The sequence below is a fragment of the Pteronotus mesoamericanus genome, unplaced genomic scaffold (assembly GCF_021234165.1).
Source record: "Pteronotus mesoamericanus isolate MK-2021 breed Mesoamerican mustached bat unplaced genomic scaffold, CSHL_Meso_final contig_173, whole genome shotgun sequence".
NCBI lineage: Eukaryota > Metazoa > Chordata > Mammalia > Chiroptera > Mormoopidae > Pteronotus > Pteronotus mesoamericanus.
The window spans coordinates 2,611,588-2,632,296 of NW_026555072.1; the positions used below are offsets into that span (position 1 = coordinate 2,611,588).

Here is a 20,709-nt window from a genome sequence, read left to right on the forward strand (position 1 = left end):
TCACAGGTCATTGGCTAGAGAACTCAGTAGTGGGAAATAATTAGCCTTAGAATAAACACTTCTTTGGAAATGCCTAAAAAATCATAAAAGCAAGACCTGAAATGCTCAAACTGTTTCTAAGAAAATTACATGCATCCCAGAACAAAGCTCCTGGAGATTTATAAGTATATAAAAATATTCAGCAACCAGTAAGGTAAAAGTTCAGTGTCTGGGATCCAACCAAACGTGGCCAGAAATGCCTTTGCAGGGAAATACAACCCATAATAAGGAGAATAATCAGTTAATCAATCAATGAAAACTGACTTAGAACTGACACTGATGCTAACAGTGTCAGTGTCAGCAAAGAGGACATTAACACAGGGATATTTATCAGTATGACTGCATGCCATATGTTCAAAAAGTTAAGTAGAAACATTGAGAATATTTTAAAAAGACCCAAACTGAACAGCCACAATGTCTTGGTAGTAAAATATATAAGATGAGCCCTGGCTGGTTTGGTTCAGTGGACTGAGCACTGACCTGTGGACTGAGAGGTCACCGGTTAGATTCCTGGGTTTTGGACCAGGTCTCCAGTTTGGGGCGTGTGAGAGGAAACTGATCTATATATCTCTTGCACATGTTTCCCTCCCTCTCTTTCTCCTTCCTTTCCCCTCTCTCTAAAATAAATAAATTAAATCTTTAAAAAATAAAATACATTAGATGGGATAAATAGCACATTAGACATTGCCAAAGAAAATATTAGTCAGCTTCCCTGGCCAGGTGGCTCAAATAGCTGGAGCGTCATCGCATACACCAAAAGGTTGCAGGTTTGATCCCTGGTCAGGGTACATACCTATGTTGTGGGTTCAATCCCCGGTTGGGTCACGTATGTGAGGCAACCAATCAATTGATGTTTCTCTCTCTCTCTCCTCTCCCTCCTTCCCTCCCTCCCTCCCTTCCTCTCTTTTTAAAATCAATAAAAATATTCTTGGGTGGTGATAAAAAATATTAGGCAACTTAAAGACACAACAATAGAAACTATTGAAAATGAAACGGAGTAAAAAGAATCAAAAAAGAAGAAGAAGAGAGCATCAGTGAGCTGTGGAACAACTCCATGCAGCCTAATATATAAGAAATTGGAGCCCATGAAGGAGAAGAGAGAGAGAGGAGCTTCACAAAAGAATATTTTGAAGAAATAATGACCAGATTTCTTCCAAATTTGATGAACACTAGAAATCCACAGACCAAGAAAGCTCAAAGAAACCCAAGGACAAGAAATATGAAGAAAATTATGCCAAGGTATGTCATAATCAAATTGCTCAAAATGATCCTAAAGAGAAAATCTTCAAAGCAGCCAAAGAAAAAAGACATTTTACAGAGGCACAAACATAATGATGACAGCAGATTTCTCACTGGAAACAATACAAACAAGAAGATAATAGGGTAAGGTCTTTAAAGTACTTAAAGAAATAGAAACTGTTGACCTGGAATTCTATCCCCATGAAAATATCTTTCAAAAAAATAAGGTGGCCCTGGCTGGTGTGGCTCAGTGGATTGAGTGCCGGCCTGTGAATCAAAGGGTCTCTAGTTCGATTCCCACTCAGGGCACATGCCTGGGTTGTGGGCCTGGTCCCCAGTTGGGGCCATATCAATGTTTCTCTCCCTCTCTTTCTCTCTCCCTTCCCCTCTCTCTAAAAATAGAAATAAATAAAAAATTTTTTAATAAGGTGAAATAAAGACTTTTTCAGACACACAGAAACTGAGAGAATTCATCACCAGCAGACATGAACTATTGGTATAAGAAATGTTCAAGGATGTCCTTCAGGCAGAAGGCAAATTATATCAGGTGGAATTCAGGACCTACCCAAAAGTATGAAGAGCACTGTCTCAACTGGTGTGGCTCAGTTAGTTGGGCCTCATCCCACAAACTGAAAGGTCGCAGGTTTGATTCTGGATCAGGGCATGTGCCTGGGTTGCAGATTCAATCCCCAGTTAGGGTGCATACAGAAGGCAGTCAATTGATGTTTCTCTCTCACATCAATATATCTCTCCCTCTCCTCTCTAAAATTAAAACTAAAATTTTAAAGAAAAATGAAGGCCACTGGAAATGGTAATTATATGGATAAACACACATGACTCATTATTTAAATGTATTTAAAGTAATTGTGTAAAGAAAAATAAAAACATATTCGGGGAGTTATATCATGTAAAAGTAAATGCACAATAGCAATAGCATAAAGGCTAAGCAGGAAGAAATTGGAGCACACTATAGCAAAGTTCTTGTATTATATGCAAAGTGGTATATATCACTTGAAGGTAGACTTTGATAAATTAAAGATGTATACTATGAACCCTAAAGCAATCAGTAAATAAAACTGAGTTATAGCCAATAAAAGAGATAAAGTGGAATCATTAATATAATACTTAATCTAAAATACAGCAGGGAAAGAGGATATAGGGACAAATAGAAAACAGATGAAAGACTCATGTTTAAATATATCAATAATCAACTGACTAAATGATCTAAGCACCTCAATTAAAACATATATCATCAAACTAGATTATATAAAAAGACCCGACTACATGCTACTAAAGTGTGTTAAGAAACACACCAAAGCCTTGGCTGGTATGGCTCAGTTGGCTGAAGTGTCATCCGGTAGACCAGAGGGTTGGGGGTTCGATTCCCAATCAGGGCACATGCCTAAGTTGTGGGTTTGATCCCCAGTCAGGGCACATGTGGGAGGTAACCAATTGATGTTTCTCTCCACATCATTGCTTCTCTCTCTCTCTCTCTCTCTCTCTCTCTCTCTCTCTCTCTCCCTCCCACTGCCTCGCTTCCTCTCTCACTAAAATCAATATATATATTTAAAAAAAAAGAAATACACGTAAAACAATACTCAAGGGGAGTAATATCAGAAAAGTGTCAGACTAGGAAGCTCCAAGATCTCATTCCCCAACATAAACTGAAAAATACTCTTGAAAGATTTATAGCAAACGAGCAGCGTCCAATCAAGAAAAAGTCATGTTCGAAGTCACAGGAACATTTTGTGGCATTCTTACTTGCCCTCACCTCATCCTCTCCCTGGCACCATGGCAGTCATGGTCTTGGTGGCAGTCAAGATCTCAGATCAGCAGCCGGATTTCCAGTTACCTCCCTTGAAACCAGAGGGACCAAAGCAGACCTTACTTGCAAATGAAAAGTATGTGTATGCACTTTGTTCCATATTCCTTTCTTCTTGCCTTCTTCTGGATGGATTATTCATGTATTCCCTTCCCTCTATTTGAAATTTATACTTTTTCTAGTCTTTAGTTTGATATCCTTAATTTATCAAACTATATTAGTCCAACTGAAAATCTTTCATTTATTGATTTTACAGAGAGAGAGAGAGACTGATTTGTTGTTCCACTTATTTATGCATTCATTGTTTGATTCTTGTATGTACCTTGACTGGGGATTGAACCTAAAACCATGGTGCTTTGGGACAACACTCTAACCAACTGAGCTACCTGGTCAGGGCAAACTGAAAATCCTTTAAAAGATACATTGTATTCCTTAGTACACTTTTACCTAGAGCCAATTCACCAATTCCCTTCTCATCTATGTCTAATGTGTTCTTAAACTCATCCATCGACCTCTTAAATTTTGTTATTATCTACCTCAGGTCTATCATTTCTACTTGGTTCTTTTTAAAACTCATTTTCATTTTTCAAAGTTTTAAATTTCTTGTTTACTTGTAATCATCCTTATTTCCATGACCAGAGTAAACAGCTCATTTATACTGATGTCTGAGAATTTTTTTATTTACTGATTTTTAGAGAGAAAGGAAGGGGGAGAGAAGCATCCATTTGTTGTTCCAGTTAGTTATGCATTCATTGGTTGATTCTTTTTTCAAAAAATTATTTTCAGAGAGAGGGGGAGGGAGAAACATCAATGTGTGTTTCTGTCTTGCATGCTCCCTACTGGGGCCCTGGCCTGCAACCCAGGCATGTGCCCTACACTGGGAATTGAACTGGCGACCCTTTGGTTCTCAGTTCCACACGCAATCTGCTGAGGCACACCAGCCAGGGCCATTGGTTGATTCTTGTTATGTACCCTGATCAGGGATTAAACTTGCAGCCTTGGTGTGTTGGGATGACACTCTAACCAACTGAGCTACCTGGCCAGGGCTGATGTCTAAGAATTCTAATCTGAGGCATCTTTATGTAATTGTCTGTTGTCTTTATTTCTCTTGATTCCTATGCATGTTGTCTTTTCCAGATGTCTTTGGTTAAATCAGGAAAGCAACTTTAAATGACTCCTACATTTTAGGAGGGCTTTGTCCAGGACTAATTATCCGTAAACAATGTCTTCCTATCCTCACAGCCCATTTTGAACCAGCTCTTTATGCCTGCTTCCTAATCTGCAAAATGGGGTAACAGTGCTTAAATCATACACTCTGAGGTTTAAATGACAGCTTTTTAAAAATAAATAAATGAGAGTTTTTTGAGTTCCTGGATCCAGTCAGACCTGAAACTAGTATCTTTTTTCCCCCCCTTCAATCAGTTTGGGCTGGGTCCCTCATAGGAACTACCTTGGTTTTTGCCCGTGTCAACTGCATGACTGGGAGGTTTGTGGGTAGTAATGCTGGGCCCAGTGACGCTCAGTAGTTCTTGTCAGGTCTGGTGCAAAGGCAGAAGCTGGGGGAAATGTTAAGGCCCTGACTGTGGGAATGGTTCCTTAACTGCCACTGAGCAGGATTCCCTTCCTCAGTGTTAAGGGTTAGGGGGAGCTTATGTCCAGATACCATGCATTTGCCCACTCCATTCCACAGCTGTCCCCACAGAAGCTGTTTCTGAGGTGATAGTTGGCACTTACAGGAGGGGTCAGGTGGGAGATGTCCAGTGCTTAAATGGCATCTTATGCTCACGCTATGCAATAGCCATTCTGTGGTAGATGATCCAGGCCACTCTTCTCTGGACTGAGGCTGGAGGGATCCTGCCTGATGGGGTAGCTGGGGTTATGGAGCGATAGGGACTAAGTACAGGGGCAAGAGACACAGAACTTTTATCCTGGGAGTTTGGCTGGTTTGGGCCAGGCGTACTTCTTCTGAAGTTCTCAGAGGGCACTACCAGGGGCCTGTGAGGTGGTCTGCATAGTATCCTTATGCCCAGAAACCACACATTTGCCCAAGCGAATGCCTGTCTGTTCCAGGTGCACCTTTCCCATCAGTTGTAGTGCAGGTCATGCCCACACAAAGATTTCCATCCTGGGCCTAGAGGCCAAATGGCCCCTCCAGAGACCACCAGTATAACTGATGAGGTATGCTGTCCTCCTGACAGAACTTCAGCAATGGCTTGACCTCTGTACCTTAATTTCCCCATCTGAAACTGGAAATGACAACTTGTGTGAGAGACTGTTGTGAGGATTATGAGTCAATATGTGTAAAATGCTCTGGAAAACACTGTGCATGCACTTGGTGCTGGGAATTGTGTGTGGCATGCAGATGGTGCTTCAAAAACACTTAGAATAGCACCTGGCACACAGCTGGCACACAATGAGCACTCGAGAACAGCACCCACCACACATGTAGCATCCAATGAACATAAGCACACATAACCACACAGGCATTCAACTGGTGCTTAGTAAATATGGGAACAAAAAAAATCCCCACACTGCCAAGGAATACACTGGCACTTTATATATACACAGCGAAAGGTACAGGGTCTCAATAAGAAAATACACTCTGTTCAGGTGTACCCAACCACCACCCCCTCAGAACAACACAGGTTGAGGACAGAGGAAAGGGCACAACCATAAATAGAGGATAGAAGGGAAGGTTAATGCTCTATGGGGCAAACACAGGCAGGGACACACTGCCGGGAGGAGACACAACTTCTTCCCCAGAAAAGAGCAATATGGCGGCACAAGAGAACAGTAGCCACAACTAAGCCTGTGATGCCTGGCACGGGTGGGGGGCGGGGACAGGAGAGGCAGGGTAGAACCTAACACAGGTAAGAGGGCAGGACTAGAGAGAGGAAGAGAACAGAAATAGCTTCCTTTCCTGTGGCAGGGCCAGAGCTGTTCAGTTTACATCCATGGACTCAGATTTGGGTAGGGAATCACAGGCAGGAGGTGCTGGGGGGTCAGATGAGCCAGGCTGGGGCTTGGGTTGCAGGCGACGTGCCACATCCTGGCGTTGGTAGAAGAGGACATAGGCTGCCTTGGACTGCAGGGAGAGAACAGGAGTCAGTGTGGATTGGGATGAGGGGAGGGTTGGGAGAAGGTGAGGAGGGAGCTCAGAAGTCACACCTCAATCTGATTCTCAGACACAGGCGAGACGCTGTTGTCATCAAAGTAGTGCCACTGCCCACTGTCCTTGTTGCAGGCAAATGTTGTGTCTGGAAGAGAAGGGGAGCTGTCCTCGCCTACCATGAAAGCCCCTAAGTGGTGTCAGGTTTGCTCTTTCACTCCTCCCACCCTGATGACCCCACAACTGGCTCACACATCTAGACACCCACTGGGGATATCCTGACCCCCCCCCAGGGCATGCCCCTGCCACATACAGTGTCCATCACGCAGGCCCCCATAATGGTTGGACACCGCGATGAGATCATATTTGTACAGCTCTGGGGCTGACTCATTCTGCGGCTTGATTACAAACTCAGAGAAGTCCAGGTCCCTGTGGGTGGGGGGAGGGTTAATAAGAGCATACCCCCTCCCAACTCCCTGCCTTTCCCCCCAGACAGCCTCCCTGGACCCCAGACCGAATAGGAAATTCCACAAGGGTGTCCAGCTTCTCGCGGGAGAACTTTGTGTAGGAAAAGCGCTTCAGGTGGATAATGAGAGTCTCAGGCAGTGTCCACAGGTCCAGCTTCTTGGTGGCCAGCTGGTGCTGCTTGCAAGAGGGGCAGTACCTACAGACAGAGCCCAAGTCAGAACACAGACACCTTCTGGGCATGCTTTCTACCAGGTGGCCTTCGTGGGCCTTGTCCAGTCCAGCCACGCTGCTTACTTCCAGCCTTCTTGTTCCTCTAGTTTGCTCTTCACACATCATTCATCAAGGGCTCACCAACTGCCTTCTCTTTATGTGCTCTTGTAATCGGGTGTATTTTTGTTGTTTCTGGTGAATGTGATGGCACTAGTCTTATTTCAGAGCTCGCCTCTCATCCTCTCGTTTTCCTTTCCTATTTCACTCACTGACTGTACTGCTCAATCCTTTGGCACTACTTTGTATTTCTGTTTCCTTTCTGCTTGCGGAGATGTTGCTCTTGTTTTTGAGACTGGCTTGATCTTTTAGGCTTTCTCTATGTTCTGTCTATGCTGCAAACATCTATTGAGAACCTGCTGCATACTCCACACTATTATAATCAGTGAAAAGAGACACCCTCAAGGGGTTTACTCTAACAGAGACGACAAACAATGATGCAACCCAGGGGATCTAGGATGTGACGTCAAGTGGTGTTACTGAGCTAGAAAGTAATGTTCAGCCAGGAAGAAAAGAGCACTGGGAGGGAATGGAGGGAGGTGATGGGGTCATAAGAGAACATCTTTCTGATAACGGGACATCTGATTGAAAATCTGAACAAATTGAAGGAGTCTTGTCCCGAACTGGACAAAGAGCATTCCTGGGAGAAAGAACAGCCCAGGCAAAGGCTCTGAGGTGGGAATATGGTTGGGGTGTGGGTGGCCGGAGTGACAGATGCATTTGAGTGAGGAAGAGAGGAGAAAGAGGTATAGTGAGAGGTAACAGGGACCTGGGCAGGTGGTCCCATCCAACTATAGCCCCAGGGGCCCTGGTCCCTCACCAGGGGTTTTCCTTCTCCAGGGTCTCCACAGTGGTGAAGAGCTCAATGCACTCCTGCAGCCTCACTGGAGCCTTCTTCAGCACGTACCCAACGCAGTCATGCTTGACGTAGCCCTAGGGTGGGGGAGTGGCGGCCCGCCAGGTGTTGGGGTAGAAGACACAAGGCAGAGTGGTAAGAGCATGGACTTTGAAGACAGGAATCCGAAGCCCTGGGAACTCTGCAGTCACAGCTTGGAGGACTTGGGGGGATGTGTGAAGAGCTGAAGGGATGCAGCTGCAAGTGTTCCCCCATCCCTGGGACCCTGTTTACCTCAGCTTCCACCTCATCATAGTAACGCTTCTTCATCTCTGGCTCCCAGTCGATGGCAATGTACGGCTGGGCTGGGGGTGAGGGAGGTGGTCATGGGTCCTGCTGCCAAGGAATCCCCGCTTCCACCTTCCCAACCCTGGCTCACAGCGGAAGGAAATACCATGAGTATCCTCATTAAAGTTTGAGCGGTCACTGGTCCCGTTGGAATTCACTGTCTGCAGGGTGAATAGGTGCTTGCGCCGTGCTCTCTGGGGCCAGTGAGATGGTCCAGGAGAGTTCTCCACAGGGGCCCGGCTCCCACCAGCAACTCCAGAGCTGGGCCCAGCCTGCTCTGACCCAGGGTCCTGGGAGCTGCCCCCAGCCACGTTTCCGGGCTTGGGGATGCTGTTCTTACCCTCCATGTCTGCTAAGATAGGAGAAAATGTCAGAGGTGGGTCTGTGTGAGCCCTAGGGGGTGAGCAGCAATAATCATCCAGGAGGATCCTGTGGGAGTCAGACTTATCCTAGACCCCCCACCCCGTAAACCCTCCCTCTGGCCATGAGACTGCTTGTACAAACCCTCATCCTTGTGCATCCTCTTGCCACCGCCTTCTTCCTCACCTTTCTCATCGCCATCATCTTCGTCATCCGAGCTGGGTCTGGTCACATAGCGTCTACAAGAACAGAGGAGGCTCTCAAGGAGGGGCACAGGGCAGAGAGGACAGATGCCAGGATTCTACACTGCTTGCAAGGAGAAGCCACTTGTAAGCCCCTACACTAACAGCTGTTAATGAGGAACCCGGATGGCCTCAGGAGGTGACACAGAAGACCCGGCCCAACAATGGAGTATCTAGCATACTACAGTTAAGGACCGTGGATCTTAAGTGGAATAAGCCACTGGCACACAGTCACACAGTACGCTGTAAATTTTGGTCAGGGAGGACTTCTGAGGAGTGGATTTGTAAGTGGAAAATAAGGGAGGCGTTAAGCCAGGCAGTAAGCACAGTACTCTGCCGGCCTTGGTAAGGAAGGACTCTGGATTTTAAACCCGATAAAAATCTATTGGGTTAAAAATAAACAAGCCTCCCCAAGGAGGAGACAAGAAGTACAAGGTCATGTTGTCTGTGTTTTGTCCACTTTGATCCCCTTTGTGTCCCTAGCACCTAAGAGAGGCGGTGGCAAAACCAGAGAGTTAGGGAAAGAAAAAAAACCTACATGTTTCTCTCTGACCATATGAAGTTTGAGCTGTCTAGTGGCCACGGAAAGGAGGTGAGGTGGTAGCCAAGCAGCTAGACACCCAGGTTGGAGTTCAGACCCCACCCATCCCCCGAAGGGCAGACTCACGAGAGGCGGTACAGCAGGATGTGGTACAGCGCATCCCAGGAGAGCCGGTCCCGGGGCACTGACACCAGAAGTGGGTGTCCAAAGAGCATCAGGCCGTAGTAGGAGTTGTTGTAGTCCCGGGCTGGGGTGCGCTCCCGCAGGTAGATAGGGAGCACCACATCCTCCCTGGTGTTCTCGCTGATAGAAGACCTGCCTGACACCTCATATCTGCAGGGGTGGCCATCAGATCATGCTCAACCAGGACACCCAAGAGGGACTTTCGGACTCTGACCCAACTGCCCCACCCACTCACCCCTCATAGTCTGAAAATATTTTTTAAAGCGTCTTAAGAGTCACTCAGTGTTTTCTGCTTTGCCAACTGTTAGATGATTTAAATGGCACATTGTTTATGTGGTATTTTATAAAGTACTTTGGTGATACCAAAGCTTTGAGGGGCTGAACAAAAACTTTTAGCAATGAAGGGATTTAAAATCATTTTCCTTCTGGAAAACACTACTTGGTTTACAAATAACTTTTGAACTCATGAAGCACTTTCAATTTAGTTACACGAAGATTTTAATGTTTTGAATGCTCTTGTGTTCAGAAAGCACCTTCGTGTTCCCTGTTTCAAAAACTGTTTTGGTTTTTGAGGACTGCAATATGAGAAAGGAGTGCAGATCAGCATCTGGTACATAGGAGGTGTTCAGCAAGTGCTGAATGAAATAAAGAAGAAACAGGAGCCCCCCTCGCATAGTAAGGAAGAGGGTGCCTTGTATTAGAATCTGTCACCACACCACTACGGCACATGGCCAAAGCCCTGCACGGGACCAGTGCCCTGTCAATTGGGTGAGGAGTGGGGAGAGGGAAAGTGGTTAAGTGAAGGATGTTCCTGAGGAACCCCAATTTCCTTGGTTCCCTCGCTCACATGAAGATATCATCTCGGTCCAAGATGCTGCTCAGAGACTCTTCCAGCTGATAGATCTTATAGAAGCGGTGACTGAAGACATCGGCCACCATCATCTGGAAACAGGATGCCAAGAGGGGGCTGGTCAGTCTGTAAGGCCCCCATAGACCCTTCAGCTTCTCTGCTCCTGAATGCCACCCTCCATCGGTCCACAGAGCCTTACCCTTTCTGGCGAGACCCCAGTGTGTTTGGCCAGGGCCACACACAAATCTGAGATCTTGCCTTTCTTGGGGACCACAAGCCGGTGCTGAGAAAGCGTCCACAAAAGAGAAGAAGGGCATGCAGTGAGTTAGTGCAGGAACCTTGAGGCATGGCAGAGTCATCAAACCGGCTGACTGCACGTCCCTCGTTATGTCCCCATTCCCCCATACCTGCTCTGGCTTGCGGCGAGGGTCCATGGAGACAAAGAAGACCTCCATGACCCTCTTGTGGCTGACAGGCAGTGGAACACTGAGGTAGCAGAAGGGGTCGAAGGTCACAGACACATTGCCACAATCAGGGCACACCAGCGTGGACTTGAAAAGGCCGTGGAAAGTGTCCACGATCACAGAATCATTCCGCCGTTTGTGGTTCTGCCAGGCCTCCTGAGCAACCTCCTGTTGACAGTGTCATAGTGGGTGGCAGGGCTTGCCCAGGGCAGGAAGAACCATGGTATGGGGTGGACGTGCATGGGGTTAAAGTTAAGGTCAGGGCCCCTGGTAAAGTTCAGAGTAGATTTACAGCTAGGGCTCTCTGGAGACTTCGCTGTCAGGGTTGGGGTTTATTCTGGGCAGCAGACTGGGTGGGGGTTCTCTGGGTTGAGTGTGGGGGTACATGCGGCGCTGGAGCCAAGGTTGGGAGTGAGGTTCCACCTGGGGTGGGGGGGGTAGGGTGGGATACGATATATCCTAGGGAAGCCAGAGAATCCCCAAAGGAGAGGCCCTAGTGGCTTTAATGGGGCTCTCAGGATGGGGGTCTTTCAGGAGCGCCTACGTGATCAGGCCGCCCAGCGGCATCACACAGCTCCACATATTCCTTCTTCTTGACACGATTGAGGTCCTCGTGCAGCCCATCCAGGAGGAATGACAGCAGCTCCTGTGAGTCATGCTGCTGGTAGCCCAGAAACTGGGATGCAAAGTGGCCAACCTTGGTCTGAGAAGATGGGCAGGGCCGACAGCATAAGAGGGAGTGAGTTAGGAGAGTCAAGAGAAGTGAGGGTGGGGGGATAAGGGGCAGCTCAAGGCCGAGTCACACCTTGAACACATTGGGCACGATGGAGCGGTGGTGGCCAGACCAGGCCTGCTTCACCAGGTCCGCATAGGCCTCTGCGATCTCACCCTTCATGCCCAGCGGGTTGCAGAAGTTGAGCTCCTCCAGGTAGCGGTTTTTGAGGAAGTACTCGGTGAGCTGCGGGACATTGCTGAGGCACTGCAGGGGGCAAGGCCAGGGGAGTGAGGTGGAGAGGACAGAGAGATGACCAAGGCAGGGACTGAGAAAAGGAAGTGAGGAGGAGGGGGGACGGAAGAGTGAAGGGGCAGAGGGATGGGGGAAAGGGGCAGGACTAGGGGAGAGAAGACGGGCAGTATTTCAGGAGAGAGAAAGTAGTGACAAGAGGGGGAAGAAAAGGGAAAGCAGGGGGCCAGCGGGCAAGAAGCTATTGATGTTTCAGGAAGGAACATGAACATGTGAAGTCAGACTTGCGACCCCTTGCCCTGAGGATCCTCTAGCCCTGTCCTTGATCCCCACAGCTTGAAGCCCAACCCCGTGGCTATACCAGACAGAGCCCCAATGGCCCCACCTGCAGGGCCGAGTTCATGAAGCACGTGTTGCCCAGGTTGGTGAGACCACAGATGCCTGGCTGGCCCTGGAAGTTCTCATCCTCCTTCGATGCGCTGCTCCTGGGGTGGATGAGAAACTATCAGCTGAGGGCCTACTACATGAGGGTGAACTGTGCTCATGGGCTCTGTCTTCTGCCTACTGTGGGACCCCACTTGGGACCAGACACCCCAAGGGCTTACACAGCACGTGGCTGTTTGCTGGGCCAAGTGCCATCCTTGCTTCGGGTCTCCATGACGACCAACTGGTTGGGGGAAGAAAAAATGGGAAAGGCATTTGTGGAGGGCCAGTGGGCACCTAGCTCTCACCTCCCCCAGTGTGAGCACTGCCGGGGAGCAGAAAAGACCCCCACCCTTACCTGCCCAGACTTGAGAGCAGCGTCAAGCACTGTGACACGTGTGTTGCACAATCTCTCAAAAGAGCCCTCCGCGTTCTTGACCCAAAGCCGTGTCTCTTCCTGGGGACTCACTAGAAACTGCTCTCGAGCGGTACGCAAAACTAGGTCTGTGGACAGTAAAGAAACCCATTCAAGGCCATCCTGGGGCCCTGAATAATTGACCCAGCTCAACGCCAGACCCCTGCCTCATCCCCACAGACCTTGCACACTTGTTCAATACTTTGTGTTCTCAATGGTTGAATCACATTCAGGACTTGAGACCCCTGGTAAATATCCTCTGCCACACCAGCTAAGCTGCTAGACCCTCAGGACCTCTCAGGGCGTCTGTCCAACTCGACCAAGGCCTTTTCAGTCTGCCACAGCCAAACCCCATGCCTTCTTAGGTTACTGAGCTATGAGCTGTGGCTGGGAACGCCAACTCATACATGATCCTCAGACTCACCAATAGAATCTGTGCGGCTGAATTGAGCAGTGTGAGGTGTGTCCATATCACTGTGCTGGACAAGCAGCAGTTCTATTGGGTACACCTCAGCCTTATAGATGCCACGCAGCTCCACGACCTGGTAGGGTGGAAGAGCACACACACAAGTGTACCCACAGTGCGTGCGAGCGCGCGCACACACACACACACACACACACACACACACACACACACACACACAGTACGACCTCTGAGATCAGAGGAGCATAGACACAGGCAAACACACACAGGGGATACACCAAGATACTTGTATAATGACCTGAGGGGAGAGGAGTGCAGGCACAGATATGTCTATACAGCACATGTGGAGACACATGTACACACATGGGTCTGGATGCATCCTGGGCCTATAAAGCCTTCCCCCTACCCACCCCCCACCCCCAGAATCTACCTCCCAGCACCCTCCCCACCCACTATACCTTATGTTCAATGGGAGGTTGGCCATGCTCTAGACCATACCAGCTCACCAGGTAATGCCAAGCAGCCACTGGGAGCAGCGCATAGTTCTCACCTTCCACCAGTCCCTCCTTGAGGTGCCTGTTTACCTCATCTGTGAGGAGCATGGGGAGGAGGCAGAGGAAGAATCAGGGAAGTAAAGTGATGAGTCACCTGGACATGCTACCAATGACCTAATACAGAGAAGGGGCTATGACCATTTGCAAGGACAGAAGGGAAAAGAACTCCAGGGCTAGGATGATGTGGGGAGGCAGAGGCCTGTACCTTCAAAGAGCTTAGCATTATTGATACAGCCAGGGAAGGTGCTAGAGTCCTGGTCTCCTCCCTGTACGTGCACTTCCCACAGTTTGTACCAGTGTTGCTCCACAAGGAACCTGGACCAGAGAGGTAACAGGGACGTCACATGGTTATCTAGGGGTTAGTTTTGCCACTTCCTAAGGTTATTACACTAAAAGTATCAACACATTGTAAGTCAAGATGACAAGTTTCGTGCATCCCTAAAACTGATAATGTTGTATGTCAACTATATCTCAATTTTCAAAAATTCTACCCAGAATTCAAAACAAAAAAGTTCCAGCATCAAAAATAAATAAATTAGAAGAAAAACTTATTCAGTAAAACTCAGATTTGCATAGATTACCTAACTTCTTAGGATACTCAAAGAGATTTGATTAAGAGCAGAAAATGTGCTCATAAAGGGGGAAAACCCCATACCTACAGTGCTGGGAAACATGAGGTTTTATTAAAGAATAAACAGCAATTCACTTGTATTTGTCTATGGTGTAACATAGTTAAATTAAGCTCAAAATATGTTATTTGCAGCTAATGTTATTAGGTTTTAGTCATTAAGTGTGCAGTGTTTGGAACAACACATAAATGGAAGCATAAAATCTTCAGCTAAGAAATGGATTAGTAAATTCTGAAAATCTGCTCAGAAACTGAAAAGAATTTTAAATGCTAAAAGAATCATAAGGTTTTCCTTCAAAGACTGAGTATCCCCATTTTTCATCACTTTCGTATTCAGGATTTATTTTGGCCTTACAATAAATTTCTGAGTTTAGGGTGACTAGCTCATTTTTTTTTAAAGTGTGGTAAAAAACACAACATAAAATTGACCATGTGACCCATTTTTAAGTATACAGCTCCATCAGCTCTCTTTTAAAGGAGAAACATTTATTTGCACTACAAGGGTAAAAAGTTAAAACTGATGAAATCTGCCTTTGCAAAATGTCCTGAGAAATTCTCGTCGCTGGAAAACACCTGACATATATTAAGTACGAAATAAATGTTAGCTGTTACTGTTCAATCCCAGGGCTTCAACATAAAAGCTCATATATGCACAGACACACAATCCCTGTCTCCCTAAACCTGCTCAGCTATGGAATGACACATAAAAGGCTGTCCCAAATACTTAACAGCCTCAAATAAACACTTTTTCTAAAAAATTACAAAACTGATGAAAAACATGTAATATTGTATTGATTAGTTTTCCAGCAATTTAACCCTATAAAAGGGATTCTTTAAAATGGCCACTTCCCTTTGTTTATAAAAGGACTAGAGAGGTGGGGGATGGAGGAATAGAAAAACCTCTGAGTCAAGGAGTCTTGCCTGAATAGGCAAACGTTTCTGTGGGGCTCCCCCACCCATTGATCCCTACAGACCCTGCACTTCACTGGTGCCAAAGACACATGCCCTCCCCACCCAGGTGGCTCCTGCCACAAACCTCCCATCACTCATCTAGATGGTCCCCTCAATGAACTTTCATCCCTCCCCTTCATGGTTTTCATTACCTCCACTGACAGCCTGAGGTTAATGTATTCAGTTAAGCTAATATATTGTTAATGGAACTTTCAATGCAAGAAGGCGGCATTGCTCAACTTTTAAAAAGCAGATTTTTAAGGAAAATTAACATTAAAAATCACTCTTTATAGGGGGTAAGCAAAACCACCAGACTTGGCTACAGCCTGGATTTCTAAAGTTGTTAATGAAGACTGAAGTTTTACAAAAATTACTAGCATGTTTCTTTAATTAAAATACACTTAAAAATTTTTTAACACCTCTGAAATCAGGATGTCTTATAATCTGTCAACCCAGGTGGCACTCATACAGAGTTGTCACTGTTTGACTGAAAAGCACCCCCATTATTTTATTTACTTCATTATATTTTTTTGGATGCTATTGTAAGTGGTATCTTTTAAATTTTAATTTTCTAATTACTTATTGTTAGTGTATAGATACACAACTGATCTTGTTGAAATCACTAATGTTTACTTGTGCTTCCTCAAATTTGTTAAAATGCTATGAAACATACGCTTATGGAAATAAGCTAATTATTCTCTGTCCTCCAGTTTTCTCTTGTGTCCGGAGAAAAGAAAGATAATAATTTACATAATTGATTAATTATACTAGCTACAATTAGAGAACTAGAGATATGGATATAAATTAAGATCTGATTAACTTCTTCAGATGGAAAATATCACATTGTTTTGAATTTATTACTTATAAATCTGCAGAAGCTTAAATACATATATAAAGGCATATAAGTAAATCCTTTACTGTAAATTGCTACATCAATGTACCAAAAGAGGAAAGTTAGAATTTAGGTCTTTTTTTCTGTAAAGTGACCACATTAATTTAGGCCCAGATTAGAAGTTCCTTTCTTACCAAATTATTAACTCTTGGTGCTTTCTGACATCCTCTCAACTGATTTTCAAAAGGGATTCCTTGCTTTAAAAGTTAAGCTCCTAATAATCTTTGCTGTTTATCACTGTTTTTACAAAGTTGACTATAATATTTTTTGTCTTTACTTCAACTTTTGTATTTTCTAACTATTCTTGATTTGTCCTTCCCAAATTCAGAATACTAACATTGTTAAAATGGTCTTTTATGCCTAAACTATCTCTGGGAGATAAGAAAAATTTGCTCCATCACTCTATAAAAGAAATGACAATAGGCATAATTAGGTTTATCTAAAATTCTCCAAATTTTAATTAATTTTTTATAAAAGATTTTTCAAACTTAATACTTAAAAAATGACAAAGTTTATCTTGCTAAGTTAATTATACTTACATATACAATTAAATATGCTAATATAAATCTTTCAGTAACTGCATATTTTTCAAGATAAAAAGCATACTCATGCTCAATTTCAACAAAGACAGTTACAGTGACTGTCTAGCAAAAGATTTCTCTCTTCAGGATTCTAGATTCACAAACCCCTTGTCCCCTTTCGGTTCATGAAAATTATGAACAAATACATGGGGGGGGGGCCGATTTAATTACAAAAGAATTACAACCAGTAGCCAAGGCATATCCTACCTTGGGTAAGAGCTATAGCAGCAATCGCCAACCAAACGTGAAAATTTCAGTTGATTTAGGTTAGGGTCTTCATTAAATTAATGCCCCCCTCCATGCTGTGCAGCCTTCTCCACTGACAGAATAATCACAACTTTTCTAGGCTAGTTCTTAATCTTCAATGAACACCACATTGTTGCTTTCCCTTCACACATCACTATCCATTTTGCAACACTGAATCCAACCACCCTCCTTCCTTCACCTGAACAAAGAACCCCATGCTTGCTTACCTGTAAGGAAAACTACCCACACTCTCCAGACCTTCTAGAGACTCCCTCCAATTTCCCTGATTTAATTACGTTTGTAGATGGTTCATCATCCTCAAAAGGAAAAACTAAAATTTGCCAAGGAAGCCATACTATCAGATTTAAATTTACTCTTAAAATATAAACTTCTCTTAGAAATTAAATCAGTTCAGATGACCAAATTAATTAATTGCCCTTGCCCAGATCTGCCAACTGACAAAAGATAGAAGGTGCAAATATTAATAATGATATCAGGTATATGACTTAGGGGTTAGTTCATGGTTTCAAAATGCTTTATAAACACACATTCCCTGACCACTGCAGCAAACCCCTAGAAAATGGACGGCAAATTAAAGAACCTTGAGATGCTTTGCTCTTACCTAAAGACGTAAGCATTTAAAAAATGGAGTTAAGGAAAAACGCTTCATGGTATTATCCACAACAGCAGCGATAAACTGGCTTCAATACCGAACCAACATTGGTGGGGAATGTTTTTTATTGACATAACAAATTTTAAAAATTCACATAACATATAATTAACCATTTTAAACGCGAACAATACAGTGGCATTTCGTACATTCACAATGTTGTGCAACCACAACCTCTATCTACTTCAAAAACATTTTCAACACTCCCAAAAGGAAACCCGGAACATCTCCAAAAAGCTATAAACAACATTCGTTATAATTGCTTTTTCTTAGGATGGACTAAGGCTTTTCCTTGCTCGAAAGCTATAGCGTAATGGTTAAAAAAAAAAACAACAAAACGCTCGATTTCTATTCCCGATGTAGTGAATCTCGACTTCGTCTGTCCAGTAACAGGAATATATATTCACCAGTACAATGATTAAAGTTTAAGACCTGCAAACCTCCCTGTAAAGACCGTCAGGTGAGAGCCCGCTTGAGGCGTTACAGGAGCAGCAAGAGTCCAATATGGCCGGATGGAGAGAGTGAGGGGGAGGGTGGGCAATCAAGAGGGAGCTAAGAAGAAATCAGCGCCTGGGACCACCCTCCAACCATAAAACCTTGCAAGTCACTGTAAGAACTTTACATTTACACTGCATGAGATGGGAAGCTGTTAAAACGTTTTGAGAAATGGGTGGACATAAATTATGGAAAGAGGAAAATAGTACCTGTAGAATGCAGAAACCAGGCAGATGCCGCCTTCTCTAAGTGATCAAGGCCAACGTCACAAATGACGTCATGTAGATACCAAGTACCACCTGATACGGTATGCATCCAATATTTCATATATATCCTCCATAAAATGAAAGCTTAGACCACAAATACTATTTATGAATGCATACAGTGGTGGAAAAACATTAACTAAATTAAAAATTCAGGATAATAGTTTCCCGTGGAGCAGGGAGGGGGGATTTTCATTTGGGAGGAGCACAGAAGGATTTAAGCTAACAGTCGGATCCTTAAGCAGCGTGTCGAATTCACGCATTTTTGTTTTAGTATTCAAGTTTTTTTTTACTTTGAAACAGACTCAGAATATTTGCAAAAATAATACCGAAACTTCCCAAATAGTCTTCATTCAGACACCTCCAATTTAACATTTTACCCATTTGCTCGATCATTGTTTCTTTAAGTACATTTTTATGTCCCATTTTTCAACTATTTGAGAGTAAGTTGCTTACGTGATGGTTCTTTACCCCTAAATATTTCGGCATGTACGTCCTACTAAGATATCCTCCTATATAGCCACAGCACAATTATTAAAAGCAAATCACCAGTATTAATATTTAATCTACAGACCTAGTGGAATTTCACCCATTTTCCCATTAATACCTTTTACAGTACAAGAGAGAAAATTAGTTTTATAAAGAAAAAAGCCTTATTTTTAAATTATTTATTTATTTTCTCCTCCGGGATCCAATCCAGGATCACACGTTGCATTTCGTTATCATGACTCGTTAAGTCTCCCATTAATTCCTTCAATCTGGAATAGTACTTCATCTTTTGTCTTTCACGACCTTTAACTTTTTGAATAGCATAGGCCATTTATTTTTATAGAATAAAAGTTTTATATAATCGGTTTAGGGTTTACATATTTCACAATTTAAAAAACAAGACGCAACTCGGCGAAAAAGAAAATGAACCCAGAAACAGTACATTGCAAGCACTGATTAGCAATGAAATCAGTAAAACAAGCCGATTTATGAAAACACTCATTGGCATTTTTTAAAAAATAGCACTTTTTTTCCTGATGATAAAAACAAAACAGTACTAAAACAGAAAACGAACGTAACATCGAAGGACCCTCCCGTGCCAATCACCTGCACTTTCTTCTCCCGTCCTCGGAAGACGGCCTCCGCCAGAGGCAGAAACCTCGCCGCGTCACAAACTTTGCTCACTCGCAGACGCCATTTTCTGCTTCACGGCACCACCTCCCCTCTGCAGCAGTTTTTCCTTGGCTTCAGGGCACTCCTCTCGGCCTACGTCACGAGCCTCGTTCCCAGGCGCGGGCTCCCTTCTCCCGCGCACAGCCGTTGGGCTCGGATTTTGCTATTATGACTTACGTCACCGCCTTGCCGCCTTCTCAGGCTCCGCTGATCAACCACAATCGCCCCAGAGCTATTTGACGCCACGAAGACCACGCCCCCCATGCTCCATTGCGGAGACCGCCTCTTTTCCAGGCTCCAAGTGCCACCACGACGGCTGGGGCCCACCCCCACGGCCATTTCTTCTCAGGCCCTGCCCCCGTCTCCCCGCCACAAACCTCGTCTAGTTCTCAGGCGTGAGGCTACACCGCACAGGCCCCGCCTCTTTCCCCAGAACAGTCGATCCACTCACAGGCACTTTCCCGCCCCTTTCATTCCCCGTCCCACAGGCCACTCCCCCGCCCCCAAGGCAGAGCTCCTGCGGCCCTCGACGCCACATCCCTCTCCGTGGTCAGCACGGCTACTATCCCCTAAGTAGATGCTCTGGTCTCAGCTTTCGCCTGCCCGCAGTGGACGCTCTGCACACTCTCGCCATTCATCTGGCGCCGTTGCAGTTTCAGGCCCGGCACCGCTTCATGCAGTGGTTCTCGGTCCTCTCTCAGCCGGCGGATTCTCTGCGACCGCCGCCATCGCCTTTCGCCTCTTCTCACAGGCCCCGCAGTGGGAGATAGGAAGAGGCCCCTCAACTGCCACTTCCGGACTCTGGTCCCGGAAACGGAAAGGCAGCCCCCCAAACAGTCGTGGGTCTGTTACCGTCTTGGAAGCGGACACCACGGTGGGAGGCGTCCAAGGGCTAGGCGCTGTTGCGACCATGAGCGGTTATCTCTGGGACCAACAGGCAGAGTAAAACCTCCAGCTGGGAGCTAAGAAAGAAAGGCGTCTAGTGGGATTCTAATGCTATGTTGAGTCCGGAGAAACGGTTGTTTGGAAGGTGGAGGCAGAGATCTCTGAGGTAGACTTGGACATACTGGAGAGTGCTCAGGGACACTAAAGTTCGGGGTCTTACCGGTCCGTGCTCTGCTGGGGACCACAGGTCCCTACCCTGGGAGGGGCGTTTTTGTTAGCATAACCAGAATGCCCATCCTTCAATGCACTACCCTTCTTATCCCACAAAACCCAATGTAAAAGAGGTGATCACCTCCAGAGCAACCCAAGCCTGCAGGCGACTTTCCTGCT

At 45.4% G+C, this 20,709-nt stretch overlaps 1 protein-coding gene across 1 annotated transcript; it reads right to left on the reverse strand.

Annotated features, from left to right (window-relative positions):
• Window positions 1-5,638: 5,638 nt before the first annotated feature.
• USP11 (ubiquitin specific peptidase 11) lies at window positions 5,639-20,178 on the reverse strand. The gene is given in 23 exon segments (XM_054566490.1): window positions 5,639-6,185; window positions 6,269-6,357; window positions 6,523-6,638; window positions 6,724-6,873; window positions 7,765-7,877; window positions 8,074-8,144; window positions 8,234-8,479; window positions 8,632-8,726; window positions 9,397-9,603; window positions 10,301-10,395; window positions 10,503-10,586; window positions 10,711-10,935; window positions 11,312-11,470; window positions 11,573-11,746; window positions 12,117-12,216; window positions 12,337-12,398; window positions 12,513-12,658; window positions 12,994-13,111; window positions 13,452-13,582; window positions 13,753-13,863; window positions 20,025-20,057; window positions 20,060-20,133; window positions 20,135-20,178. Coding segments are annotated over 23 exon segments (2,772 nt in total). The 5' UTR covers window positions 20,164-20,178; the 3' UTR covers window positions 5,639-6,041.
• Between the last annotated feature and the right edge of the window lie 531 nt (window positions 20,179-20,709).